Consider the following 27,991-nt stretch of genomic DNA (forward strand, 5'->3'; position numbering starts at 1 on the left):
AACTGAGGCCGGGGCAGGGGCTGGATGGACAGCCAGTGGAACTGAGGCCAGGGCAGGGGCTATGGCAGGACAGGGGCTAGATGGACAGCCAGTGGAACTGAGGCCGGGGCAGGGGCTGGATGGACAGCCAGTGGAACTGAGGCCAGGGCAGGGGCTATGGCAGGACAGGGGCTAGATGGATAGCCAGTGGAACTGAGGCCAGGGCAGGGGCTGGATGGACAGCCAGTGGAACTGAGGCCGGGGCAGGGGCTATGGCAGGACAGGGGCTGGATGGACAGCCAGTGGAACTGAGGCCGGGGCAGGGGCTGGATGGACAGCCAGTGGAACAGGTCAGGGGCTCCAGGGAACGGAAGGCTTGGGGATACTTGTGGCAGGACAGGGCCCCGTGTGTTCTCCAGACCAGGTAGAGATAGGGGAGACCGACACCCTGGTCACTCTGGGGTGGGCTCTGGGGGGCCGACGGACAGGGCCGAGGCAGGGCAGGGCCGACTGCCACACACACTGTTGTTCTCTGACTCGGGAAAGGGCAGGAACCGTGGACGCGTTAAGGAAGGAACTGGAGACAACACAGAGACTTCACCCAAACACAGCAAACATTTCCAACCGTTTCCTTCTAGTCTTTTTTCTGTGCACTTTTTTTTTTTTTTAAGAAAATGAAAATGCCTTTATTGAGCAGGATCGCCGGCTGCGAGGAGGAGGAGGCTGGGCTGTGGTTCCTGCTCTCTGGAGAGTGGGTGAGACTTGGCAGCCGGTGTCACCAGCTGTGGTAGTCGCCACGCCAGAGGCTGCGTTCGCCATCCTAGACCTCCCATTTTCCTAGAAAACAAAATTGTTTTGTTCTGCCCTGAAAACTTAGGCCCAGATTCTGGCCTTGACCCGGCAAAGGCAGCCAAGAAATGAAAGCATCGAAAACCGGAACCATCTTACGAAAGGGTGATCTCATGGTTGCCAGGATGCAGGGCTCCCTGTCCCGGGAGGTCTGGCCCCCTGCCTGGCCCCCCCACCCCCCCACGGATCCAGGACCCTCCCGGGGGGCCTGCGTGTTGAAGGGAGCTGCCCTGAGTCCACCATGGGCTCGGCCCACTCTGCAGCTTCCGAGCCAGGCCTGCCTTTTCAAATCTTTGTGAAACACCCACCTGGGGCACGGAGAGGTGGGGGTGACGCCCGCAGCCTCTGGTGACTCGGTAGTCGCCCCCAAGCCCTTGCCGGAAGAGGGCATCCCGCCACTGTCTACTGAGGATCCCAATACCCATCCCCCCATGGGGGCACTCCTGGGACCTTCGTGAAGACTCCTGACAGGGCGGTCACCACACGTGGGAAGTGGGGAAGGGGGTTGCGGCCCTGGTCACTGTCTCGGGGCGGCCCAGGTAGCAGCCCCTGTGGACTCGGGCACAGAAGCCAGGCAGAGCAGCATGGCTCCTGCTGATGGAGGAAAACCCCGCTGTGGCCCCCACCCCCCGCGCTCGGCCCCTCACTGTGGGGCCCCCCGCACCGTTCCCAGGATGAAACCAAACAGCACACATTCTTCTCTGGCAGGTGCAGGCCCCACCCGCCCCAGCAGCGGGCTGACACGCACCAGGCTGGGCCTTTCTCAGGGGTCATGTGGCTCACCCTTGCCCGCGGGCTTCGGCGATGGCACTTGTCATCTCGGAGGCTTGGAAAACAGCCCCACTTCCCAGCCACCCCCACCCCCTGCCGTTCCTTCCTTCTGTATACACAAGTGATGCAGACGTAAAAATATGTATTTGTGTTCTTTTTCCTGTCCCTTTTCTTTTTTTTTCTTTTTCTCTTGAAAGAACATTTGAATCCCAGACGAAGCTTTAGCCCTGTCACCCGACAACTGTATAATACGACCCAGGGTACTTGACTCGCAGCCCCGACCTCTCTGACGGGGGGCGGGGAAGACTCCCACTGGACCCCAGAGACCTGGGAGCCCCAATGTGCGCCCCTCCTTCGAGGCTTCCTTGTTTCTCTCCGGCGCCCGGCTCGCCGAGCACGCCGCGGGCAGAGAGCCCTCGCTCCGAGCCCTTCTCCCGGGGGTGACTAAGTCATGTCTGTGCTGTTTCCTGCTGGAAGGCTGCCCCCTGGCCCCCAGGGGTGCCCGCTCCCTGAGTTTATTTATTTCCCCTATTGCTGGTCAGGCACAACACCTGGCCACATGCTCCCCAGCCACTGGGACTCCTTCGCGATGGGCTTCTCGGTCCGCTGCCCATTTCTCATTACGCTGTTGACATTTTTCTTGTTTCTTTGGATGAGTTCTTTATATCTGGCGGACACCCATTTTCTCTGCTTGTCTTTGCACTCTTTGGGGTGTCATGGATGATGAGGTCTCCATATAAACGCAGGTAGTCAAGTCCGTCGGACTTTCCCTCAATGGTTGTCACTGCTTCGTACGCTTTAGGAGAATCCTTCCAAACCCTGAGGTCGTGAAGAGGTTCTTCTAGTTGGTCGGAAGGGCTCGTCCAGTCCTGCTTTCCTTCATTAGTGGTCAGTCGCCTGGAATGCCAAGAACGGGTGTTTGCCGTGTGGCATGAGGGAAGGGGACATTCTCCTGTTTTCCTCATACGGGCAGCCAGCCGTCCCCAACCACCTCTGCCCAGCACACGCGGGCCACCTCTGACACACGGCAAGTGTCCGTAGAGGTGGGGCTGTTCCCGGCACTCAGCCCTGTCCCCGCGGCCTGTCTGTCTTCACCAGCTCCACACTGTCTTAGCGAGCACTGCTTCCTGGGAAGCACTCACGTCGGGGGGAGCACGTCTGGCACCGTGTCGCTCGGGTACACTGTTGACTCTTGTCCTTTCTGTGTTTCCCAATCAACTTGAGAACCAGCCTGCCCAGGTCCCAACGCACATACCCCACCCGGAGTTTTTATTGTGAGTCTTCCAGTCAGAACAGAAGTGTATTTCTCCATGTTTGTCTTGTGGAATGTTTCTTACTGAGGCTCTGTCATTTCTCCTTCGAGTTCTCACCGTGTAGAACCCTCTCACGGGCCACCCCTGACATCAGCTCGGATGCTAAGAACCAGGTGCCGCATCTGCACCATCAGAGCACAGCTAAGCTCGCTCATCTGGGGCGCCCCAGTGTAACGGCTGCCGTCCCCTCTGTCCTAGGACCCCTCAGCCTGCCTAGTTAGCAGGCCTCCTCAGTGTCCCCCTGACCCGGGACAGCTGCTCACTCCTGCCTGGTCTTTCATGACCTTGACACTCGGGAGGAATGGCCATCAGGGTGTCAGCGTCACCTCGGAGTTGCGTCTGATACATTCTCAGGGTTTGACCGGCCTGGTGGGTTTCGAGAAAGAAGGCCCCAGCAGCGAGGCATCTGTCTCGCCGCCCCACCACACCAGGGCACACGGCATCGATACGGTTTGTCACTGGCGAGATGGGCACCGTGAGCCACTTGGTTCAGGCCGCGCCGGCCAGGCTCGGGAGCCAGGTCACCGTTTGTCCCCCTGCAGCCTGGTCACGCATCCCTGTGTCTAGCCCACACTCTGAGGGGAGGGGAGTTAGGCTGTAGCTCCTGCAGGAGGGAGTATCAAAGAATTGGTAAGCACGTGTTAAAACCACCACAGCAACGAATACATATTTGAGGGGAGATACTTTGAAGTCACTCCTTCAGGTTTCACCTACTAATTTCAGCCTTCATCCGAGAGTCTGGCCTGCGGCAGCTCTCACTGTGGCATTCTAATGGAGGTGTTTTTTTTCTCTTCTATTTTCCTCATTCTTTCTGTGTGCGTTATTTAGAACTTCTATAAGGAAGACCTGTCCGTCTCGTCCAGTCACTTATTTATTTACCATATATAGATATCATACAGATATATATATTTTTAAGTTTATATCAGCATGGAATCAGGAATATTTTTTGAGCTATCATCCAATAGTTTTTTGTTTTTTTTTCTGCTCAAATTAGTTCATTTTAATGGCCGCTGGGTTGAGAGAGAGCTCTTTTGTTTAGTCCCTGGTCCATTCTTTTTCATTTGCTTATTTTTGACCCCTTTCTTCCTTTCTGGCTCAAGACGATACTTCAGGCTTGCCCCGTTTTCCCTGCTCCGGCCCTGAGCACGACCACTCTGCCCGAGAGCCCCGGCTCCTTTGTGTGGAGAAAGGGCGGCAGCGAGAAACCAGCATCTGGACCCTGGGTGTGCTCGTCGCCCCAGGGCTGTCACCGCCTCCAGGGGCCCCTCGGCCCGAGGAGCGAGGGAACGCACGTCCGCACATGGCCTGCGTCTGCACACGTCTGCATTTCTGTCTGTACTCAGCTAAATCTGACGTTCGCCCTGGTATTTCTGACCACGGGGTTCATTCCCACACACACCCCATTCCATTTCTTTGTTGCTTTTATCTCTTGACAGTGAGAAACCCCGGCTGCCACGATCTGTAATTTACGTGCTTGTTTGATCCAAGCAAACCTGGAGGATCTCTATGAAAAACAAACTTGGCCGACTCAGGCCGTGTTGACGACTTGTTTTCCTGTTTGTTTTCTTTTGTTTGTTTGTGTTTGACCTTAGTCCCACCGTGTCCAGTCCAGACCGCTCTCCAAGGCTTTGGCGGTCAGCCCCCCCCTTCCCTCTCCCTGGGGTACGATGTCATACGTGCGCCACACAGAACTCGCTCGTCACAGTGTGCTTCCCCACAGGCGGGGTGCTTTCAGCTAGCGTCCAGCAGACTGCACTCTGGACGCGGCCAGTTCTGCGCTTTATGTCCGTCGTCTCTTTCCATTTCCAGAAGGTCATATAAACGAAATCCGGTACAAGGCAGTAAGTAGCCTTTGGCATCCGGCTCCTTTCACCGCCGAAGAAGAAGACGCCCTGGAGACCCTTCCGCGTCGTCCCCTGAATCATTCATCCGCGTCTTTTGCCTGCTAAGGGGCATTCCGTTAGGCGGACGGGCCACAGCTCATCCAGTCACCTGTGGCACGTCTTCGGCTGCTTCCAGGTTTGGGCAGTGAACTGTGAGCCAGGTCGCCATCCACACTTACGCACAGGCTCCTGTGAGCATGAATTCCCAGTTCATCCGGGTACCTGTCTGGGGGAGGCATGGCTGGGCCACACGGGGAGGTGCAGGGTACGTTTATGAGGAACGGCCTAGCTCTTTCCAACACGGCGGCATCGTGGCTCAGGCCCACCACCAGCAGCAGGAGAGCCTTCGAGTTGCTCCACATCCTCATGAACCCTTGGGTATTATTAGGCTTTGGTATTTTTTTTTTTCTTTATGTAAAGTGGAGAGAAGGCTCTAACTTTTTTGCCCAAATATCCCAAACTGGCACCATTTAAACATGTTAGACATTCTAATAAGGCTGTAGTGGTAGCTCGTTATGGGTTTAATTTGCATCTTCCTAATAACTACTGATGTTGATTGAACAAAGCGTCTTCTCATATGTTTATTGTAGTCCATTTAGAAAAATCTGGTTGTTTGCTTTCTTGTTGTCAAATGGTGAGAGTTTGCATCCTGGATGTACGTCCGTGACCAGATAAGTGACGTGTAAACACTTTCTCCGAGTCTGTGGGTCGCTCTTCGTTCCCTGAGCAACGTCCTCTGCAGAGCAAAGGCTTTTAATTTTGATAAGGTCCAAGTTTTCCATTTTCTTTCCCCTTACAGGTTGAGCTGCTGGTGTTGTCGTTCAAAACTCATTTGCCAAATTCAGGGTTCAGAGATTTTTTTTTTCCCTCCTACGTTTTCTTCAAGAAACTTAATAGTCTACGCCTTACTTTTGGTTTTTAGGAAGGTGGTATATAATACCTCTCACATTTTCATTTTCTGATTGTTGGTCTCCCACAATGTAAAGTATAAATGCTAAATATATTAACATTGAGACACACACATCCATACATACACTTCAGTTACAAATAGGAGACAGTTGCATTACTTTGGGGTGGGAAAAACCTTCCTTTTTCAAAAAAGCGCAAAAGATAGGTATGCCATTTAAAAAACACAAAATGTTTTTTAGGATTAAAAACAACTATCATTAAGGTGAAAACCCCCAAAGACATACCGGGGCAAGGTACTTGTGCCTCGCGTGGCAAAGGGTTGATATTTCTAACATATATTAAAACAAGAAGAGCTCTAAAACTCGAGCAGAAAAGCACAAAGGATACGAACAGATGACTCCGCAAGAGGAGACCCAAACAGCCTCCGAGCCACATCAGCCGTTCCATGCAGAAGGGAGACCAGCACCCCGGTCTTCACCCGTGCTTGGCGGGCCCGGCGGAGGCTGCCCGCAGCTGGGCGGGGCCTGGGCGTGGGGTAGCGGGCAGGTCCGCACACCGCTGGTGGGGGCCGGGTGGCCACGGCTTCTTGGGAAAACAGTCCAGCAGCATGATGTTAAAGCCACTAAGGAAGCCCCCCTCTCACCCGCCCCCGGGTGTCAGGTGTTCACAAAGACGGGTCATGCGTCACTGGCTTAGAGCTGATCTAAACTACGGGCCGTCGCTACTAAACTGAGGCTTAGGCCCACGGCAGCGCACCTGTAGGAAAACGAGATGGACACGTCACAGAGCGGCAGGAACAGGACTGTCAACGTGCAGGAAAAGCACGTCCCCAGGTGGTGTCCGCTGCGACGATGGCTGGGCAGGGAAGTGTGAGCTAGGAGTCCAGCGGGGGGCCACACTGCCAACCTTGGGGGGGGGCTTTGCACATCTTTCTTTGCTTTTTACAAGGACTACTTCATTCCTTTTGCAATAAGAACTTTAAATTTAAAAAAAAGGAGCCCCCCCCCCCATTGAACATCAAGGAACGGATAGGTATTCTGTCAGCCCTGCGCACCTCTGTGAGCACGCTGAAGGCACCCCCAGAGTCTGGCTGTGAATAGCAGCGTGTGGGGGTGTGGTCCCTGCACCTCCCTTGGGCTGCAGATGCTGGATGTGGCATCTTGACCTGAGTGAGGCCAGGAGCTCAGTGGCTGTCCCTCCTTCCTGGGCTTTCCACAACTCGTGGACAGGAGTCCTACCATCCTGGGTACCAGTGAAACGTCCCTAGCCCGCCTGTCTGCATGAGAGGGACAGCATGGTGGTGAGGGAGGGTCAGGGTGTCTTACTGGATCCGAAGGTCAGGTGTGAACCTGGGGAGAGGCCCGGACACCTGAGCTCGGCCAGACACGGTTCTCACTCTGAGGAGGCATTTCTGGCCCTCAGCTGCCCCTTGGCCACTTTAATCACCCCCAGGTCCTCTGAGCTCGGGCTTCGAGCGCAGTCTCCATATTCCAGACCCAGGGGAGAGCCTGTCCATCTGCGGAAAGGCTCAGGGCATGGAGTTCTGTCCCACACCAGTGGGGCTGGTTGGGGTGGGCATCTCAGACCAGCTCTGCTGAGCCCCAGGCTTCCGTGGAGGGCTGACCTGCGACCCCACGCCTCTCCCTGCAGCGAAGAAGAGCCCCACACTGCTGGAAGTGAGCACGGCCCCCTTTGTGAGGACCAACAGCTTCACCGAGGACCTGGACTTGGAGGGGGAGACGCTGCTGGCCCCCATCACCCACGTGTCACAGTGAGTGCCCGCCTGCCCATGAGGACGGGCTGGGGGGGCGCGCGGAGCTGCTGCCTCGGTGCCGGGCCACGGCCTGGGTCTGCGCAGGCCGTGCCGACACTTGCTGCCGGCCCTCGGCACCCTGGGCCCACCGGCCACCGGGGGCTGGCCCCCAGGCCTGGGCACCTGGCGGGGGGGGGGGGTGCAGGGGCATTTTCCGCCACGTCTGAGAACATGATCCTCCTGTTGACTTACGGAAAACCAGACCGATCATTTTCCACTTGTTTTCGTGCTTTTGAGCATCTGAGAAGATTGGTTTTTCTCTTCCCCTAGCCCCTCCTCCGCTCCCCCAAAAAGAGACGACTTTGTTTTTGAGCATTCCCCCATGGAACTCTGGCCAAAGCCCCGGGGCAGATGCCGAGTGCATCTGCCAGCTGCTGGGCTGTCCTCAGGGGCTCCTTCAGGTGGAGGAAATGGCTGATTTTCCACGCCTTCCAGTTGGCTGGCCCCCCGAGGCGCAGCTGGCCTGGGGCACATGCCTGCCCTCCCCACCGCCCGTCCTCGAGGGCCACCGCTGCAGTGTGATTTCCCTGCGACGTGTGGCTCCATGCCCCTCTGCGAGGGCACCCAGTGCGGACAACCTGTGGTGTGGTCAGGGAGGCCGGGAGGCCTGTGCCGGCCGTCGCACCCTGGAGAAGTCTCTGTGTGTCAGGATGTGTGTGTGGCGTGCTCGACCCTCTGAGGGTCACCTGCCGCCACTCCGTCCTTCTCTCTGCAGACAGCCCATGCAACAGCGCTGCGGTTCTCCTGCCTCTCCGGGGGTCCGAGGCTGTCCTCAGCTGAGCGCGCCGTGGCCGGCTGAGTGGGTGCCTGGGCCCGCTGCCTGGGCTGCTGGGTGGGCACAGCTTTTTCCTCACAGGTGACTGAGGATGTGAGGACTGGAACGGCAGGGCCTCCCGGCTGGTTGTGTAGCCAGAAGCCTGGCAGAGTTGGGTGGCTAGGATGAGGAAGGCAGCGGACGTCTCAGGGTGGTACTAGGATCAGACGGGACCCGCCACCGTCTTTCCAGGCCCTGTGCTCACGGGGAGGCTGGCAGGACAAGTGTTCAGACTCGGGGAGCCAACCAGGTCTATGGGAAGCAGGGCAACACGTCCTCACGGACCCAGCGTTGCAGCGGGCTTTCGGGCCACACCTGGGAAGGGAGTTCTGGCCTCTGGGCACATCCCGGACTCGACCTGACAGGCTGGCTTGATACCTGGGTCCGAGCAGAGGCCAGGGCAGCAGCAGGAGCTAGGTCAGGTGGCAGGTACAGCTCGGTGCCCAAGAGCAGAACAAGGGCTTCACTCGGCGGCTGAGAGTCCCGTAGAGTCTGGGGCACAAGGGGCCTCCAGAGCAGAAGTCAGAGTGTGGTGGCCAGAGCCGCACACAGCACAGGTGAACTGCCCGTTCAGAGAGGACAGCTGACCGCCCGCAGGGACCACGACCCACGTCCGGGTGGACCCCACCGAGTGCTCGCTGTGCAGTTGAGCCTGCCCCTTGTCCTCCTGCTGTGGTCACTGCCCTTCGTACAGGAGTCACGCCCGGGGAGGACAAGGCTGTCTGTCACCCGCCATCCAGTCGGCCGGGCAGCCAGGCCTTGGCGGGTTCTCGGGCCCTGTAAGGCCCAGCAGCGAGGTCTAGAGTGAGGGTGGAGAGAGACTGGGGACTGAGGTGTGGCCCACGGCTGCCCCGCATGGTCGCCCATCTAAGGGAGGGCTGTCTGTCCCAACATCGGCACACACCCAGCTTCCTGGGGCGAGAGGCTGCCCCCAGCCCAGGGAGCCCCAATGGCAACCCAAGTCAGCAGAGCTGTGGTATTGGGGGTGCCTGTCTCCTCCGGGACAGAGGCTGTCAGACCAACGGCTCAAGTCACCGTGGCTTCTCAGGCCAGCAGTCTCAGTGTGGCCGGCTGGCTGGGGACGGGGGTGGGGGGGTGGAGGGGTGAAGGGTGGTATCGAGCACTGGCTGGGCCTCGGCGCAGCCAGGACCCCTCCATGCCTAGCAAGGCTTTGTGCAGCGCGGACATGCTTGGAAGCAGCAGCTGGGAAGGCAGGAAGGGGCCCAGACGGGGTCCTCCGTTTAGGGGTCTGCAGTGGGGGCTAGGCGTGGGGGAGACCGAGGTTTCTGCGGAGGGGCCACATTGAGGCACTGTGATCTGGTCAAAGCAGAGTCCAGGCCGAGATGGTAGGAGACCGATGTGTCCGTGTCCTCAGCAGTTGGGGTACCGCCACTCGAGGGAGCCGGGTGGGAAGTGTGGGATGCAGGCGCCGGGAAAGAGGTGTTGGGGCCTCAAAACCTCACCCCCCCAGGATGATGGGCCAGGCAGAGCCCCACCCCGCCATGGGCACCGTATCTGCTCGGGGCTGTGCCCGCCTGCCAGGCAGGGAGGAGGAAGCCAGGCCTTCGTGCCCACACTGGGGCCACATCCCCTCACCTCCCGCACTGCCTGCCTGCTGACTGATGCCCTGAATTAAGCCCGGCTCCAGCTGCTCAGAAGTCGCAGCTCCCGCAGGCAACCCAGCCCTGTGCACCCCGCACCCTGCCCCAGGGAGAGGGACCCGCCCCGAGGTGCGTGTGAGGGACAGGCACGTGCCTGGGGCTCTCATGGTGGGCAGAGCGGGGCTGTGTTGCTGAGAAACAGAGCCATTTTTCTTCAGCATTTTACTGATGTTCACTGTATCACCACGTTGGGCCCAGTTCCAGAATTCAAATTAAAAACATAAATAAAGACACATTTTGTTTCCATCTCAAGCTCTCCCGGCCTGCAGGGCCCCCGGGAGGTGAGGTCACTGCAAGCCCTGATTACGGGAAGGTCCCTGGGGCTCTGAGAAGCTCCTCTTTCCCGGGCCTGTTGGCCATCAGTGGAGCAAGGGGCGGGGGGCCCAGAGGTCACAGTGAGCAAACCTGGGACAAACTAGGGAGCTGCTGGCGAGCAAGGGCTGGGGCGCAGTGGGCTGGAGGGATGGTGGCTCCAGCCACCTCGGTGCCATCGGCAGGCCGGGCACCTGTGCGGCCACACACGCCTTTCAGATAAGAGTTTTCCAGGCTCCGCGTGTCTGACCGCCTCCGGATCCCTGTGCTCTCCTGCGCAAAGCCTTGCCGCAGGCATTCCAAGGGGCAAGTAGATGATAGAGACAGTACCCTTGGGCACAGCAGGGGGGCGGGGAGCTCCCCTCCCCACCTCCACAAGAGAAGGGGAGAGCTGCACCCCAACAAGAGCCAGGAGAGTTCCTGGGCCCCGGCCCTTGTACCGTCTTCTGCCTACCAGAGGTTATGGGCAGCCTCGCGCACGGTGTTCCGGGCGGAAAAGACCCTTGTCACCCATCTGCAAACATCAGACTCCTAATGATTCCCCCACCCTCTGCTCCTCCTCGCCTCACAGAGGCCAGGAAGCCTGGAGCCGGCAGCCACGCCCTCCTCTGGCTCTCGCGGCCCTCAGTGCCAGCTCCCTGTGCTGCTAGCAGGGCACCCTCCGGGGCGTGTTTCCCTGCCCAGCCCTCAGCCTCTGCCTCCCCAGCACCCCTGAAGCCCCAGGCAGGAAGGAGCCCCAGAACGGCTGCTCCCACCCCGAGCCAGACAGGGTCCCCAGCCGGCCCATTCTGAGGGGGAGACAGAGAGGCTCTGGGTGCTTTGGAGCGGGCACGCACTCAGGGCCAGGGTGGCTGGGTCAGGACTGAGCGTGGCACGGAGGCCTGTGGCTCTTACTTGGGTCAGCGCTGCGTGCGGCTGTCCCTTAGGTGCTTTATCCCAGAGCAGCCTTGGGAGACGAGACCGCAGCCATTCCACGAATCCTTCCCCCACCTGCCAGTCACCCGGGACGGGTCTGGACTCCCCACCGGCCCTGTCAGGGGCACACTGTCACCCAAGGAGGACAGTTGCAAGAGGCCTGGCTCGCCACAAGCACAGTAGCCTCTGGTTTCCCTGAAGGACCCTCCAGAAGAGGTGGCCCCCAGTGTCCATCTCTGCTGCTGGGGCACCTGGTACAGGGGAGGCTCAGCCCGTGTATGTCAGCCACCTGTCCTGCTCTGCAGGGCCCAAGGTGGGCCCTGGGAGGGCCAGGGGTCTTCCAGAGGAGCAAGGCGGGCCCGAGGCTGGGGCCCTTCAGGGACCCCACCAGGTGACCGTGAGCACCTCTGGCAAACATGTGCTCGTGGGCCTCCTGCAACATGACAGCCTGTAGATCCTTGAGCAAAACCAGCCCCGTGTGTGTTAATTAGAATTTCCATGTCTTCAACTTTCTCCTGGACCCTGCAGAGTCTCACGCCAAAACGTTCCAGTTTCCCCTTTCCAGCGAGGCCGCTGTGGCCTGGCTTTCGTCCACATCACTACTAATGTCTCCTGGATTCTGCGTTTGTCAGCGAGGCCAGGGCCAGCCCTGTCCGTGCCTTCTGGAAATGGGGGCAAGTGTCATAAAGGCCTGGCCCCACGCTCCGCTCCACGGACCCGGGGGCTCACTCCTCCTCCGAGACTGGCTTGCTGGCCTGGGACATCTCAGTGGCTCGGGTCCCACTGTGGCCACTCCTAGACCACGGAGGAGGCCCAGGCACTGGGCCTCTGCAAGCTCCTCGCTCTGTTTCTTGTCCTGCAAACCTTGGGGGGAAAGGATGGCCAGGCTGTTTTGGGGCCAGTGTCCAGGGGGACGTGTGAGGGGAGGGGGCGGTTGCTAGGGACAGATGAGACCCGTTTGTCTTTCCAGACGGGTGTCCCGTCTTCTTCAGGGCACAGACCACCTATGTCTGCACGGGGTGCCCAGGCAGCCCCACGGGAGGCTGTGCGGAGCTGCATGAGTCGCCGGTTCCCCTTCCGAGCCTCAGAGCCCCCGCCAGGCTCAACCCATTTCTGAAATGCATGGGGGGCAGGGGGGATTAAATGTTCTCCTAATTCAATTAAAAGTGAGGCAGAATGGCTCAGTGGGGAAGAGACGGGACCGGGAATGGGATGCCCTCACGCCGGCTCCCAGCCGCGGGCGGCCCCTGGAGGCCCTCTGACCTCCTCCGGGAGCGCCACTGCGTCCGTGTGAACATGTGAGGAGGCGGCAGCCCGCTTCCCGGGACCGCTGTTGGAGAGCAGGCCACTGCGCGGGAGAGCAGGCCACTGCGCGGGCGGGAGGCCCGAGGAGGGCCGCCATGGCCGTCACCCCCGCCCAGGCACCCTCAGCCTGGGCTCGGCCGTCGGCCGTCTTTGTTGTGCGGGTCCTCCCACAGCGAGGGCCGTGCTGGAGGACAGAGTGACTTCCCAAACGGCACTGCTGCCATGGACGTTTCTGGAGATTGGGGTGGGGGTCCTGCCTGGAAGGGAAATCTGAGCAGAAGCGGGGCGGGGCCAGACTCAGCCCCTCGCCAGGCCCAGCTGCAGGAAGGACTGCCCCTGTACGCAGGCCGTGCCGCTTTCACCTCGTTAGGTGACGGGGATGTGCACGTAGATGAGGACACCGATCCCAAGTGCACAGCTTGAGTCGTTTTCACCCCCGGGACCCCTGGAACCTCCCCTCAGGCGAGGCTAGCAGAGCCTCCCAGGAAGCCTCCGTGCCCCACTTCCTGTCACCGAGGCTAGGGGTGACCAGGGCCCGGCTCCCAGCAGCAGGATGCAGCTTCACGCCCGCCGTGCCAGCTGGCACTCCACCATGTCAGTGGCCAACACTGTGTGTCTGCTTCACTGTCGATGGCAGAGCGTCCCCAGTGCGGGGTCGTCACCGCGAGCGAGCGCTAAGAACCTTCCGTACCGCCTCTTGCTGAGCGTGCGGGTGGCATTGCTGGTGAGCACGTGCCCAGGTGTGGAGCCGCCGGGGCGTCCGACTGGCGTGTCCGCTTTCGGGAGATCCCGCCCGGCCATCTCCCGAGGCAGTGTGCCCATCTGTCTGCTCTCCCCGCAGTGGCCTCGGGCACTCCGGCCGCCCCGTATCCCTGCCACCACTTGGCGTTTTCCGGCGTTTCCTTTCTCGCCACCCCGGTGGATACCTGGCGGCATCGGATCGCAGGGGTTTCATTTCCAGGGACCCGACGGCTAGCCCAGTGGAGCCCCTCTCCGTGTTCTGATTTAGTTGGATATTGTCTTCTGTGAAACGCCCATATCTTCTGCCCACTTTATTTTGGGTTGGCTTTTCTTCTTATGATCACTGACTTGCAGGAGCTCTTTCTGTCTTGATACGGCCCGGATATCAGTCCCTCACCAGAAATGCGTCCACGTACATTCCAAACGAATAAATAGCACCTCCTCTCTGCAGGTGGCCCTTGCCTATCTGAGGGTCTCGGGATGAACGGAAGGCCTTCCTTTCCAGGTGACCCAATTAATCAAACATTTCCTCTCAGGACAGTGCTGTGTCCAACTTAGGAAACTCTGACGACCCCAGGGTCCTAAAGATATTCTGTTTTTTTCTGCAGCTCTGTTAAGCTCACCTTTCACTTGCCGGCCTGCTGGTCCATCTGGAATTGATTGTAGCGTCCAGTGTGGGGCCAAGGTCAAGGTGCACTCTTCCCCACTTGGCTATCCAGTGTGGCTCAGCACTCCTCACCAGAAGGACCGTCACCTCCCCCCTGCATGGCCACAGCCCCATGGCCACCAGCGCGCCGTCTGTGCGTGGGGCTGTTTCCGGAGCCGATTTGGTTCAGCTGGTCAGACTGTTGCGGTTTCCTCACTTGCGTGTCTTGTCGGGTGGGGCCGTGCTCCGTTATCACTGCAGTTTGAAAACAGGTCTTGACGGCTGGTCACACAGGCTCTGGCCAGTTCTCCTGCCTCCTGACCAGCTCGGCCATCTTTGCGTGGCCCAGCTCCCGACCCGCAAGCCATTCACCCAGAAAACTCCTAGTGTGGGGAGACCAGACACCTCCACGACACAGAGGCCGTGGGCCTGTGGCCCCGTGCGTCCCTCCCCGGTCTCAGCCTTCTCCTACTCCTCTGCCCGCGTGGTTTTCAGAGCACTGGCCCTGCACACCTTGTCTGGGCTGTGCTCATCAGCTGCTGTACTGTGTCCACCACGGCTGGGTGGGGACGCTGTCCGGCGGGGAATCTTGGCCAGCCTGGGTCATTCTGTCCGGCCTGTGGGACGCTGGGGCGGTCACCTCACCTATCTGAATTTCAGTGTGTCTCGCGGTGCTAGTACGACACCTGGAGCTGGGGTCAGGCGTCCGGCCCCGACCCTGATTTGGTGAAGCGCCTGATGGACGTTAACCGGTGTAAAACCTCAGCGTGTGGTAGGGGCCCCACGGGGACATCTCTTTCTTGGCTCAAGAGCAGCTTCTGGAAGTGCCAGGTCCCGAGTTTCCATGGAGTCCAGATGGGGTCACAGCATGCGGCCACTAGGTGTTGTCCTTAACAAGATGGACATAGAGGCCCGAAGCCCCAGGCCTCAGGACGTGCTGCAGGCACGGGAAGCCTGTAGGCCCACGACCCCACACCGCTCCTCACAGGAAAAGGGGCTCGTGAGTGTGTCAGCCCCTGTGGACGGGCCGGGAGACACATGCACCCACGCGTCTGCTCTCGGGGGAAGGGAGAGCCAGGGGCCCGCGCCCCAGCGTCCTCACGGAAGCCCCGTGCGTTTCTGCTCCTCCCTCTCATCACAGTCGGCCCACCTGCCGAGGACAGCACCAGTCTTTCAGCAGGGTGAGGGGCAGGCCGGGCTGGGCATCCTGCCTTCTCCTGGCCATGGCGTGGCCATGAATGGAGGCCCCAGGGTAGCTCTGTCCCTGAGCCATTTGCAGGGCCCCCCCAGGGAGACAGCATGCACGTGGCAGCAGCGTTCCCTTGGCGGCCCTCAGGGGCTTCGAAGGGGTTGAAATTCCAGTGGCATCACTGAGCCCCGACGGTAGGCATGTCCTGTGCCAGGCCTGGGCGGGGAGGCTGCTGCTGGCCGAGGCACACGGCTCCTGTCCCTGGTAGGGCCCTCAGAGAGCGCCTTGTGGGCTGGTTCCCTTGTTCACGAAGGGCTGAGACTCTCCAGTGTCGCCCGTGCCGCGGTGGCAGACCAGGGCTCATTCTCGGCACACTGTCGCCAGGAGAGCCTGGGTCTGTGTGGTCGGGGGGGCGGTAGGCAGGGGTGGGGAGGTAAGAAGACAGCAGAGGCAAAGGGACCTGGCTTCTAGTTCCGGTCTGCACCTCCCAACGTGTCTCTGTGGCCCATCAGACAGGAGAGAACAGGGCGAGTGACCCTCGTGGCCACCTTCTCCAGTGAGAGTTCCATGTAACCAGTCTCTGCATACCAAGGGACTTCGCACCACAGTGCCAGGAGGGTGAGGGGACTCAGGGTTCTGTAGGCAACTCAGGGGGCCCCTAGATCGCCCCGGGCAAGGCTGACCTGCCTTCCCAGAATGCCAAGTGGCAGGCACAGCTCTGTGACTTCCTGCGACCCGCCAGAGCCCCCACTAGACCTTCGTTCTTTCGATCTGCAAACTCTGGGGCCCGGGCAGCACGCACACCTTCGGTGCTTGTTCTTGGCAGTGACGGGCCAGCAGGCAGAGGTCTGACTGTAAGGCTCTCGGGCCCGGTTGGCCCCACAGGAGGCCTGGAGGGCCATCTTGGAAGGGAACCCTCCTGGACAGAGGAGGAAGAGGAGTCAAGGTGGAGGCAGAGGGATCCCAGACTCCAGGTCCAGCCTCCGCCTCACGTCCCCGGTGCTCACACGGCCCCCATACCCACACCGTGACCCCGCTGCCGCTCTGAAGTTCTCCACAACCGATCTCTGCGCGCGGCAGCAGTCCTGGGGCTCCCTCTGAAGATGGGGCCGGGAGCACCCTGAAAGGAGCAGAGCTACCCGGCAGGCGTCTCCCAGGGACCCCAGATATCTGCCCAGAGGGTCTCCCGTTTTGTGGGCGCAAGAACTTAGCAGGGATGTGTATCTACCAAGCTCTGGGAAAGGATTTTTTTTTTTTTTAGGAGCAAGTCAAGGGCTTTTCCAAGGTAATTTTGACTTTGTCTTCTAAGACTTGGAAACGGAATCATCACACAAGATCAGACGACACTGCACCGCAGCACGATGTCCTGTGCTGCCTCTGAGGACACGGAGGCAGACAGCAGGGCAGCTTTGCAAGGCTAAGAGGACATGGCGGAGGTGGGGCGGTGGGTCAGGCTGTTCAGAGAGCAGAGGTGAAGACACTCACCCTCGGGGGTCCTCCCCCTTAGTCCCCCTCATGGTTATGGGCCGAAGCCGCCTGAGCCTGCTGCCCCTAGAGAGCCAGGCCCCCAAAGAGAAATGGGCAGCACTGGACAGCCAACCCCTGTCCACCACGAGCACCCCTTCATTCCTCAGGCAGCTGATATCTGTATCAAGGGGACAAAGTGCGCGGTAAGGTCACACTGGGACCTTTGGCTTCATGTCCTTGAGTGTGTTCTGGACTGTCCCCCGAGCTCAGCCCCGTCTGCACGGGGGCCCTGTGCCTTCCAGTCCTTGGTCCGGACTGGGCAGCTGTCCTCTGTCCTCAGTTCCCAGGCGCCTTTCTTCAGCCTACCGGGTCCTCCCTCTTGTGCTCTTGGGAGTAAGGCCTGTTTTTTCAATGTTTTCTTCAGGTTCGTGACCAGACTTATTAAATGAAACTGAAATCTTCCAGTCTGAAACACTTGAAAGCTTTTCTTCTGCCCCTGGTCACCCAGCTGCGAGGGGAGCACACAGGTCACTCCCGAGGCCTCGGGGCTGGCCACGTCCTGCTCCTCGATCCTGCTGCCCCTCTCACACACACACGGGTCCTCCCTAAAGGACGAGTCATGTCCCCAACAGAGCCCTTTGCAGGCCATGCTCGGAAGGAGGGGCTGATGGAGTCAGGCCTTCTATGTACCCTGAAGAAAGTGGCAGCGAAGTTGACCTCTCGGGCCACAGCAGGACTTGAGTACTCAGCCAGGAGAACCCGGTGGGCAAGGCCAGCGCAGGGGCAGGAGGAGCAGCGTCGTTCTCAGCAGAGCCAAAAGACCGGCCAGAGACCTCGGGCCCAAGCCACAAAGCTGCGGTCTCCCCAGACAGAAATGCAGGTGCCCAGCAGGCCCTGCTTTTGAAACAGTCTCATGAGGAAACAAAGAAGACTGTCTGAGTGCGGCTTAGCCTTTGTTTAGCAGAGGACGCTCTACCTGGGGCAACAGACCTGGCAAATGTGTCCTAACCACGGTACCGGGCCTCCCTGAGCGCCTGAAATGTCACACGTGCTCCTGGTCATCACAGTCCTCATGGACTCTTGATGACCTGCAGAAGGAATGCTCTCTCTGCCTGTCACTACCTGGCCACGCAAGGTGCAGGGTCCCAATCCTGGGGCTCAAAGAAAGGCGAAGCGTGACCAGCCCACCCACGGACCTGTCTCCTTCACGGGGCTGGGGTCGGCCTCTGCCTGTAAATGTTTATCCTGTGAGGATGCCGGATCCCGGTGCTTTGGAAGGCCCAGCCTGGACAGGGGTGGAGGATAGGGAGGCAGCCCTTCTTGCTGGGATGGTATGTGGGGACCCCCTGCGTGGGGGAGGGTGACGGAGGCATGCAGCAGCGAGGAGGAGCTCTGCCCAGGCCCCGCTGCTGAACGGGGCGGTGGGCGCTCTTTCTCATAGGTGAGAGGAGGCCGTGGGTGGGGGGCCCAGGCCGGAGGTTTTCAGCCGTTCCAGACCTCGGGTGCGGCCCCTGATTTGTACTCGCTGGCAGCCCCACGAGGGGCTGGCGTAGGTCTCCCTGCTGATGGGGAGGGAGGTGTGGAAGCTGGTTTGCCCGGGCCACCCAGTGTGGGCTCAGGAAGGGAAGGAATGTGACCGAGGCGGGTGTGGCCGAGGAGAGCGCAGCTCGCTGTGGGTTTTTCTTGGGGCCCAGATCGACGGAGCAGAGGTGGAGGCCCCTTTCTCTCTCGGCCCCCGGCACACACACTAGGACCTTTCTTCAGCATGCGGCTGTGGAGCCGGAGGCCAAGGACACCTTCTGGAAATCTGAATTCCATTCGCTCTTGGCAAAGAGCCGCTTCCTGCTTGGGGAAGGTGTGCGCGCGCGCGCCCGCGCCCACGCCCGCTCGCCTGCATACGCACGTGCACACGCAGCCGTGGGGCTGGCGGGGAGGGCAGCGCGTGGGCGCAGGGGCGTCTGATGAGCCGTGTAAGGTGACTCGGGTGTTTCCCGGCACCCGATGGCACTTGGAAAGCCCATCCCCGAGGAGCTCAGACAAACACCTGGAGTGTGACTGACTCAAGAAACGTGCGGGCTCTGCGTTGCCTTTGAAATCGGCTCCGGCTTCAAAAACAGTCACGGCAAAACACGCCTTTGAATTCGAAAGCCAGAACTTTTTGCAAAATAATTCAAAAAGTTTGCTGAACCTTAAAAACCTTTCCTGATGCTTCTTCCCTTCTGAAGTTAACTTGTTAAAGTTGCTCCAATCCCAGCCTGGTGCCAGACCAGCTTCCTGGAAACCCTCGCCAACTTGCTGGCCTTTGGAGAGGCTTGTCACCCTAATAGCTGTAAAAAAAAAAAAAAAAAAAAAGCTCGCTGGGCACCTTGGCCGCAGGGTCTGAAAAGTCCTTTGTGTTAGCTCCAGCTGCAGAGTTTTTCCAGGCCTGGCTTCTGGGGCTGACTGGAGCTGTTTCTCCTCGTTTCCTCTCACAGCGGCGGGAGCGCGGCCGCCTTCTTCCCGCCCTGCGCCTCTGCCAGCAGCCTGCCCAGGCCTCCCCATGCCCAGGGTGGGGACAGGGATGCCCAGCGCAGAGCCCCCTTCCCCCGGAGAGGCTCGGTAGGCCACGTCCCGAGTGGGTCACCAGCCCCATGTGCCTCCTCCATTCTCTACCCCCCGAGCCCTGGTGGCGCGCGGCGGGGCCCCCATGGGGAGAGATCAGGGCTCCCTCCTAGGTCAACATTGTGTCACTTCCCCAGAATGCCCCGGGCCCGACCAGCTCCCAAGCAGAGCTGTTGCAAAAGTGAAGAGATAACTTGCTCCTCTACAAAAGTGGAGTCTTGGCCACAGAAAGCCTGGATGTAAAAAATGGGGTCTAAGTGGTGATGGTTTAAACAGGAGAGTTTAAAATAGGAGTGTGTGTGTTAGGAAAACATTAAATTAACATAGGCATGAGGCAAGTCGATTGAAAAATACATGAAGTGTTGTCGCTGTTGCATTAATCAGAACCAAAGATTACCTGAAAATGGAAAAAAAGAGTTCCATAAAAACTTACATATTTAATGAGACACAGCAGTCAGAACAGGCTGTGCACGTTCACTTCTTTAAAAAAAAAAAAATCACTCCCCTCCCCACTCTGTAAGGACAAAACATATGTAACGTTTCATTTCTGAGGAGAGCCGTGCTGCTCTGCAGATGGGTGGAGGGCACCCCTTCCCACTCAAGGGGGTGGGCTCCCTGGGAGCGGGCCCAGGGCCTGCTCTCTCTCCGGCTCAGCCTTGCCCTGTCAAAGAGCTCTCTGTGCCGGCGCAGCCCCTGCCCCTGGGAGTGACATGAACCAGAGCCCACAGCAGCGGTCCCCCCCCCAGCCCCACAGCGCAGGCCGCGCTGGCCCCGTGGGCAGAGCATGCCCTGCTCCGCGCCCTGCAGCACGCAGGCCGCTCTGTGCGTAGGAAGACGCTGTGCTAAAACGTTGTGATAATCAAGTGGGCCTTCCTAGGCACATGGTCAGACAAGGTCAGAGTACAAAAGGCAATGGGGGGGGGGGGGTACCAGGCTGTCCTCACCCCAAGCCCTAACTCCTAAGCTTCCATCCCTAAAGGTTGCCCCTGTGAACGGTTTCCTGTTATATTTTTCCAAAATGTTTTATGTGAACAAGTCCGTGTGTGTGTGTGTGTGTGTGTGTGTGTGTGTGTGTGTGTGTGTGTGTTGAGACGTGCCTCCTTGGTACATGAGTGGGGGCATATCTATTCACCTGGTGTGCCCTTTTGGGCATCCTCTATGGGGCTGTGCCAGGCTTCTCTCTGAGTTGCTCAGAGAAGAGCCATCTCTCCTGAGGCAGAAGGCCCGAGAGGTGGTTTAATGTGGGCGTTACGTGGGCACGCCCATGCAGACAGACGTAGGCGCGTTTAATGTGGGCGTTACGTGGGCACGCCCATGCAGACAGACGTAGGCACGCACAAGCGGGCGAGCGGGCGGCACCTCAGGAGGCACGCGGCCATCTCGTGCTCTCCGCTAGGTGACCTGGGTCGGGCCTGCCCCACGGTGGGACCGTGCTCGGAGGGCACAGCTGCCATTTCTGGTGACTGCGCAGACACAGGCCGCCGGAGACAGCCGCAGCGAGTGGTGGGGCAGGAAGGCCGTAAGAAGGCCGAGGACCACGCTGCGCGTTTACCAGCCGGCAGTCCGTGGCGGGATGCGGGGATGGGCGGCCCATGACGGCTGGGGTAAGGCCCTGAGCACTTTCCAAGGGCAACAGTGACTTGACTAGAGCTGGCGCAGAGGCCTGGAGGCAGGAAGGGACAACCCCCGGGGCACGCGCAGAGAAGGGAGCCCTGCCCAGGGCAGCGTCCCACTGTCAGGCCCCCTCTCCGTCCTGGGCGCGCACAGGGCCGCAGTGGGCACTGTTCACGGGGAGGATGCAGGCCTGCGCGCCCTGGAGACGCATCTATACTAAGACCCCCAGTGCATCTCCTTTGCATCAGCAGCTGCAGAGCATTCCCTGCGCCATAATGTACGGAACAAGCCCCCCATTGACGGACATAGGGAGCTGCTCGAGACGGCCATTAAAACCATTCACGTATGCGCTGATGAACAGCCCGATTATGAAACGAGTCCCGGCAACACCCTCGCCTCTGCACACCATTGTCGCCCCCCATGTCTGCCCCCCCCCCCCGCCCCCGCTCCATCTCTGTGGACCGAGTTTCTTTCTGGGCTGTCCCTTTTTATCCAACAAGGGCAATCTAAAGTAAATCACTTAGAAAGAAAGAACCGTAAATCTGGCCACGATATGAGATTTCACGAAGTTAAGTGAAATGGAAGGATCTCTTGACCAGAGATTAGGCAGAGTTAAACCCGTAATCCACCGACGAGAAGAGCAAGGCTGATGCCTAGATAAGCGTTTCAAAGGTAGAGCCAATAAAATAATGAAAGACGGGAGGGTGGGCCCTTGGCCGGGCGATGACACCCTCCCTTCCACAGCAATGATCCCCGGGGTATCACATCCCGTTCCACAGACAGCCTACGGGACCTCTCTCAGCTCACCTGCTTTTGAAATAAGTAGACACCTGCCGGTATAGCAACCAATTCTATTAGGATCATCTTACTTTTATAACTGTTATTATTTTTCAAGGTAAATTCCCAACCACATCTCTTTTTCATGATATTCTGGTCTCCGTTTTAAGTGGATACACTTCAAGAGGTTCATTCCCACGGCCCCCCAGGCCCCCAGCCCCCCAGCCCCCGACCCCATTTCCAGCAGGGTTAAAACACTTGCTCAGGCTTTGACAGATGCTCTGCCAGATGAAGGCTGTACCCATTTATACGACTTTGAAAACGACACAAGCATGGCTGTTTCCACACCCTCACCAATAAGTGAGTAACCATGGTGTTTATTTTCATTCATCTGATACCTGAGAAAGGGTAGACTTGGATTTTAATTTATATCTTTTATCACAAACGAGGTTTTATCTTTTCAAGCAATGAGAAGCATTTGTTTTTCTTTTTTATGAGCCATCTCTGCATACCCTTATTTTTTTCAATACCTTCTTCTTACCAGTTTGTAGGAACTCATGTACTGAAAATATCTGTCTCGCTTTCCTTTGGTGTTCAGCTTCTCCTATTGTGGTCTTCTGGTAGGATTCTAAAATTGTGACATAGTCAAGCAGCCTTTTGTGATTCGGGGGCCTAGTCTTCAATCTTGAAAAAATCCAACTTCCTTCTGAGATTGTTTAACTAAAGTCCTCCCATGTCTTCTGCCATTTTTATTTCTTTCCTACATGGAAGCGGGACTTCCATCTTGATTTTGCCGAGTCGTCATCAAATCCCGTTTCTTTTCTGCGCGTCTTCATTCCAACACGATCTGCGTGAGTCCTTCATTTCTCCCCGATCTACACTGCTACCTTGATCACATTTCAAACTCCCACCGTCTCCCGGATGGTGGATGGGCCTGGGGCTCGGCCAGGCTTGGTTCTCCGACTCACGGACCTCGCAAACATTTTCCTCCTCTCTGTGACTTCAGAGCCAACAAGAGGAAGCCGCGTGTCCAGCAGTGCGGTCCACCGGGCACCCCCGGCGCGGCCTCAGATCTGAACATTCTTCCGATGTAGACACAGGGTGAGCTCTTGAGCTGGACATGACTCTGGAGTGTCTGGGACCGAGCCCTCCTCTGGGCAGCTGAGACGGGCAGGAGCTGGGAGCAGGAGTACTGGTCCCTCCTGGGCTTGCTCACCGGGCAGTCAAGAGGGGACACACAGGGGCTGTGGGCCTGACCCAGGGGCCCGCGTCCTACACTTGGGTGATCACACGTTCAGGCAGGGCTTTTAGGAAAAACTGGATTCACTAAGTCAAGGGAGAGAAGCAGAGAGAGGAAGCAAGCCTTGCAGAAGAAAAAAATCTGGAGTAAGAAACAAAATCCGTAGCATGGAGCCGGCCCTTCCCCAGGCTGACCCCCAAAAGGGAAGACAGGGACCCGATCAGGCATTGTTATAAACCAGTGCAGGTCAGCATGGACTCATGGGGTGACTCGGACGGCAGTGACTCAGTGTCCTTGTCCAGCCTGAGCCAGCTGTACTACGATGTCGTTTCCAACCTCAGCCGTATGAAGCCTGCCCAGAGGAACGCTGCCCCCCCCCCCCCCGCCCCTGTCCTCTGCCTCCCTGCTGGGTTCTCTCCTTTACCAACTTGTCAACAAAAAGCTGTACATAAGAGCGGATTCTGGAGCCCTCGCCCAAGTGCAGAGTCTGACAGCACCTAGCTGCTGGACCCTGAGCCAGGCACTGACCCCCAGTCTCAGTTTCCCTATCTGTGAAATGGGGGTAATAAGAAAGCGTGCCTTCCACAAAGGGCTGCTGGGAAGACTAAACAGATGACTAACGGGAGGCGCCCCGGACGGTGCCGACAGTGGAAGGCTATGCCTGCAGTGCTGGTTAAACGCACCTTATGTCTGTGTGTGCCTGACGAGGGCAATGGGGAGGGGGGTTTGAGTGAGTAGGATCAGCTTCAGAAAAGATACAATGTATCCTCATGACACCATTGAGGACAATGGGTGATCTTGAAAACCTACGGCCTTTCTGGGGTGCAGACTGCTGCCAGGGAGCTCTGGAGGCTTCTTCTCCCAAATTTCACAGCACATGCATGTGTGTGATCATTTTTTTCATATAAACTTTAGACTCGGCCTGCCTGATTTTTTTTTTAAATTGTGTGTGTGTGACCATCCATATTCTGTTGGCATTTTCTATTGAAATGGCAACCAATTTAGATGAATTGAATGTATAGGACAGGTCTTTCCATGGTTCTAATGTCCCTCAATCCTTTTTAGCCCATTGTTTGTAAGATTTTATACATTTGAAAATGCATTATAGGGTATTTTTCAGAGGGCTATTGATTTTTTAAATTTGGGGATCATGATTTTTTTAAAATTAAACTTTTTAAGGTAACTGTCGATTGGCATGCAGTTTTAAGAAATTATAGATCCCGCCTGACCAGGCGGTGGCGCAGTGGATAGAACGTCGGACTGGGATGCAGAGGACCCGGGTTCGAGACCCCGAGGTTGCCAGCTTGAGTGCGGGCTCATCTGATTTGAGGAAAAGCCCACCAGCTTGAACCCAAGGTCGCTGGCTCCAGCAAGGGTTTACTCGGTCTGCTGAAGGCCCGCGGTCAAGGCACATATGAGAAAGCAATCAATGAACAACTAAGGTGTTACAACGCACAATGAAAAACTAATGATGGATGCTTCTCATCTCTCTCCGTTCCTGTCTGTCTGTCCCTGTCTATCCCTTTCTCTGACTCACTCTCTGTCTCTGTAAAAAAGACATTATAGATCCCATGTCTCATGTACCAGGGTTCCTACAACGGTCACATCTCGCAAACGGCAGGGGCAGGATCAAGGCCAGGATATAGACCCTGACCCAGTGGGGCTCTCGTCACCCCAGGGAGCCTTCGTGCGGCCCCTGTACAGCCACATTCACCAGCCACTGGTCTGGTCTGTGTTTCTTTCACTCTGTCATTGTAACCAGGTATCAGACCTCTGAAATGGGGCTGATTGACCCACGTTACTATAATACATACTTTCTCTGGAGCTTTCTGTAGTGACTGTCATAAGGTGAAATAGGCGTGTGTTCTTTGACTATGCTAGCCTCATCAGATCTGGACATCAGTGCAATTCTGGCTCTAAAAAGAGATTTTGGAAAATTTCATGAAGGATGTCATTGTTTGAAAAGAGATGCTCAAAATAATCTTTCATTGTGTGTTTAATGTTTTTAAACCACTTGATTGTGATACGACTGACATATGAACTCTATCAACAATTAATGTATATCATGTGATGGGTTTGGCGATAAGTATGCACCCACGATCTAGGCCGTAAACATGCCCATCACCTCCAAAGCCTCCGCCCACCCTCTCTATCATTTATATTATTATTTTCTTTGTTTTATTATTGGTGTTCTCTAAGCACCCTTAAGATCCACCCTCTTGGCCACTTTGGAGCTGCCCAGGGCAGCCCCGTTGGCTCCAGCACGGTGCTAGGCAAAGCTCTCCAGGACTCACTCATCCTGTAGAAACGAAAGCGTGTGCCCCTGGCTAATTGGTCACCACGCCCCCCGCCCCCTCCCCAGCAGCCGCGCCATTCTGCTCTCTCTTGCCGTGAATCTACTTTGCGTAGCTTCCTCATCGGAGTGGTGCCACGCGGGATTTGCCTGGCTATGTCTGTCTCATGTCACTGTCCTCCACCATTGATCCATGTTGTCACCCGTGGCGGGATTCCCTTCTTGTGAAGAAAAAAACAAACCTTGTACAACAGTTCTATTTCTGAGTGCTATCAGAATTCAGAGAAAAGTTCTTTTCACAACCATTTGTGTCTAATGAAGACTGGGGCAGACGGCAGCAGCGGGTGAGCTCCCGTGGGATAGGGGCAGGGGGTCAGACTCGCCCAGGTGAGGCCCGGGGGCACCCCGTGGGGGCTCAGCGGACCCACCGCCTTCCTACCTCAAGTGCTTTCCCTAGAGGGGGCCTCACTTTCTCCCAGTATCCCACCTGGTTCGGCCAACTTTGTGACCCTCTGGTCATCTTGAGGCTCCCTTCTCACCCCACGTAGAAGGCAGCTCATTGGGGCTGGGGTGACTGCAGACCAAGAATGGGGCTCTCCTCCGGAGAGGGGGGTGGGATCAGCCGATCTTCACGGTCTCAGGCTCCCCTGAAGGGAACAGGGGTGGGGGGGGAGGCGTGGTCAGGCTTCCCAAGCTGTGCAGGCTGGGTAGGCCCAGGAAGGCCGGGGGAACTTGCCTTTGACTTCTCTGCAGCTTTCTAGCTGCGTGCCACCCACCAACCTACAGATGGACCTTGAGCTGAGAAGGGCAAGGAGCAGCCCCAGTCTGGAATGCCCCTGCCCCCCTGCCCCCCAGGGCTCACGTGGGGAGTTGGAGGGGTCCAGGCTGCCGTAGAGGATTCAGTGCGGTGCCCTGAAGGCAGGCAGGGGAGAGGGTGTCTCTGCCCTGTGTGTCTCCCTTCTTCCCTGTAGGAGGTAGGAGCTAGCACTCCGCCGTGGGCCCCGGAGGACCCAGAGCCAGTCGGGCCGGCAGTCCCTGCTCTCCCGCTCAGGGGTTCTGTCCTCCGTGTCAGAGCCCCCCGGGCAGCCAGGCGGTCCAAAGGAGGCTCAGCACAACTGTTCTGGTGCGGAGAAAGCTTCCCAGCCCTGCCCCTACCTTTGGGCTAGAGAATCATCTGAAAAGAACACGGTCCTGGGACCCCCCGAGCCAGGCACTGTGTGGTAAGGGCTTCAGAAACATCACTTCCCTACATTCTCACCGCACAGCAGCTTGTGACCTAAGGCTCTTATCACTCCCGTTTTCTATGTAACCAATCCGAGGTTTGAAAGGTTAAGTCTATAGAGCCCAGTGTCACACCGCTTGTGGTAGTGACCTTGAGCCGTGGATCACAGGAAGTCACCATGGCTCCTCAGATGTTCTCTGAGTATCGCTGTAAACCAGCCAGGCTCTCTTTTCTTCTGACTCACTCCCCTTCCCCAGGCCGGGGGCCTCCTTCTCCTGGCGGGTCTTAGCTGAGATGTCCCAGCCTCAGTGCGGCTGATGTCTAAGCCTCAGACCCGGCCACAAAGCAGCCAGGCTCCCCCCCCCCCCCCATTCTTAATGTATAACTGGGTGTTTGTTTGTGGTAAAGGGTTTATGGGCTGCCTCCTGCAAGCGCACAAGGCCAGCGAAGGCAGAGGCCGGCCTTGTCGTTCAGCGGCGTTATCTGCAGGGCTTAATCCATGTGGAGCCCGTCATGGCAGCTCTGTGAATGTTTGATGAGGAAGTGAATGAATAAGCGGAGGTGGGGAGAGGGCCTCCCGGGGACTGAGCGGCCAGTGGTGGGCCCGGACCGGTGATGGGGGGGGGGGCACCGAGCTCTTCCCGGATCTTCTTCACCCCTGCTCCCCCTCCGGGCTCCCCTGCCCGCTCAACAGTCTGAGTGTCTCTGATCACAGAGAAGCTCTTCCCCTGGAGTCCCCTACCCCTTTCTATTGTTCTAGAAATACAAAGAAATCAGAATGTGACTTCGATGACCGTCTGGGGGGGGGGGGGGCTTTTCTATGTAAGGACTGTTTCAGTTTCTGGGTGTCAAGAAACTGAGGCTGCTGGGTGACGGGCAGATGTTCCCCAATAGAAAATGGGGGCTCCCCGGGGAGGTGCTGAGAGGCCAGGAGCCTGTCTGCCCCAGGCTGTACTCAGAGGCTCATCCTCGCTCTGCCTCACCCTCACCCACCCCCGAGAGGACAGTGGCTCCAGTTTCTTTGTGGCAAGGTTCCCACTAGCCTGAAAACCAAGGGCCTTTAAATCCCCCTGTTCCTGAGCTAAGTCTCCCGGCTTAGGCGGCACGGAGACAGTCTGGCACTCAGTGAATGGCTCTGACAGAGAGCTCACGCGCTGTGGGTGATGGACCCGAGGTGAGGGACAGACTACTACCTATCGGCCCGAGTCTTCAAGGCCAGCCGTGCGGAGGCCAGTTTTTCCATGCCAAACACCAGGCCGGTCTCTGCCTGTCACGACTGCCTGTCAACACTGGTCCTGGGTGCTGGCTGGTGGGAGGAGAGTAGGAATCGCATAAGATTCCATCAAAGATGGCTTCCAATTAAAACACGACTCGGTCAAACAGAGAGCTTAGTTCAGAGTAAACATGCTGAACCGCTGCGGAGAGGCAGAGACTTACAGCCCAGAGCCAGACCTGAAGACAGAAGACCCCGAAGACGGACTGGGATGTGCACGCCGCCCTGAAGTGCCCCTGCGCTTCCCCACACAGCTTCACCCGTCTGCTCCTCCATCCCAGCTTCCGGGAGCCCCGCGCACCTTCCCAGCTCAGTGCTTCCGGTCTGAAGGGCCCGGCCTGGCCTGGGCCACCTTACTCCCTCCGGGCTTGAGCTCCAGGTCGGCACAGACGACCCGGGCGCCC

The 27,991-nt window shown here is 58.0% G+C and overlaps 1 protein-coding gene across 9 annotated transcripts in view; it reads left to right on the forward strand.

Moving 5' to 3' along the window:
- The window catches only part of KCNQ1 (potassium voltage-gated channel subfamily Q member 1), a 322,087-nt gene that overhangs the window by 131,403 nt on the left and 162,693 nt on the right, over positions 1 to 27,991 (forward strand). For all 9 annotated transcript variants that reach the window (XM_066378775.1, XM_066378950.1, XM_066379042.1 and 6 more), the window contains exon 11: positions 7,355 to 7,475. In XM_066378775.1, the coding sequence (XP_066234872.1) occupies positions 7,355 to 7,475 (121 nt within the window). The remainder of the gene's footprint in view (positions 1 to 7,354; positions 7,476 to 27,991) is intronic.

Source organism: Saccopteryx leptura, chromosome 1, assembly GCF_036850995.1.
Source record: "Saccopteryx leptura isolate mSacLep1 chromosome 1, mSacLep1_pri_phased_curated, whole genome shotgun sequence".
NCBI classification, from domain to species: Eukaryota; Metazoa; Chordata; class Mammalia; order Chiroptera; family Emballonuridae; genus Saccopteryx; species Saccopteryx leptura.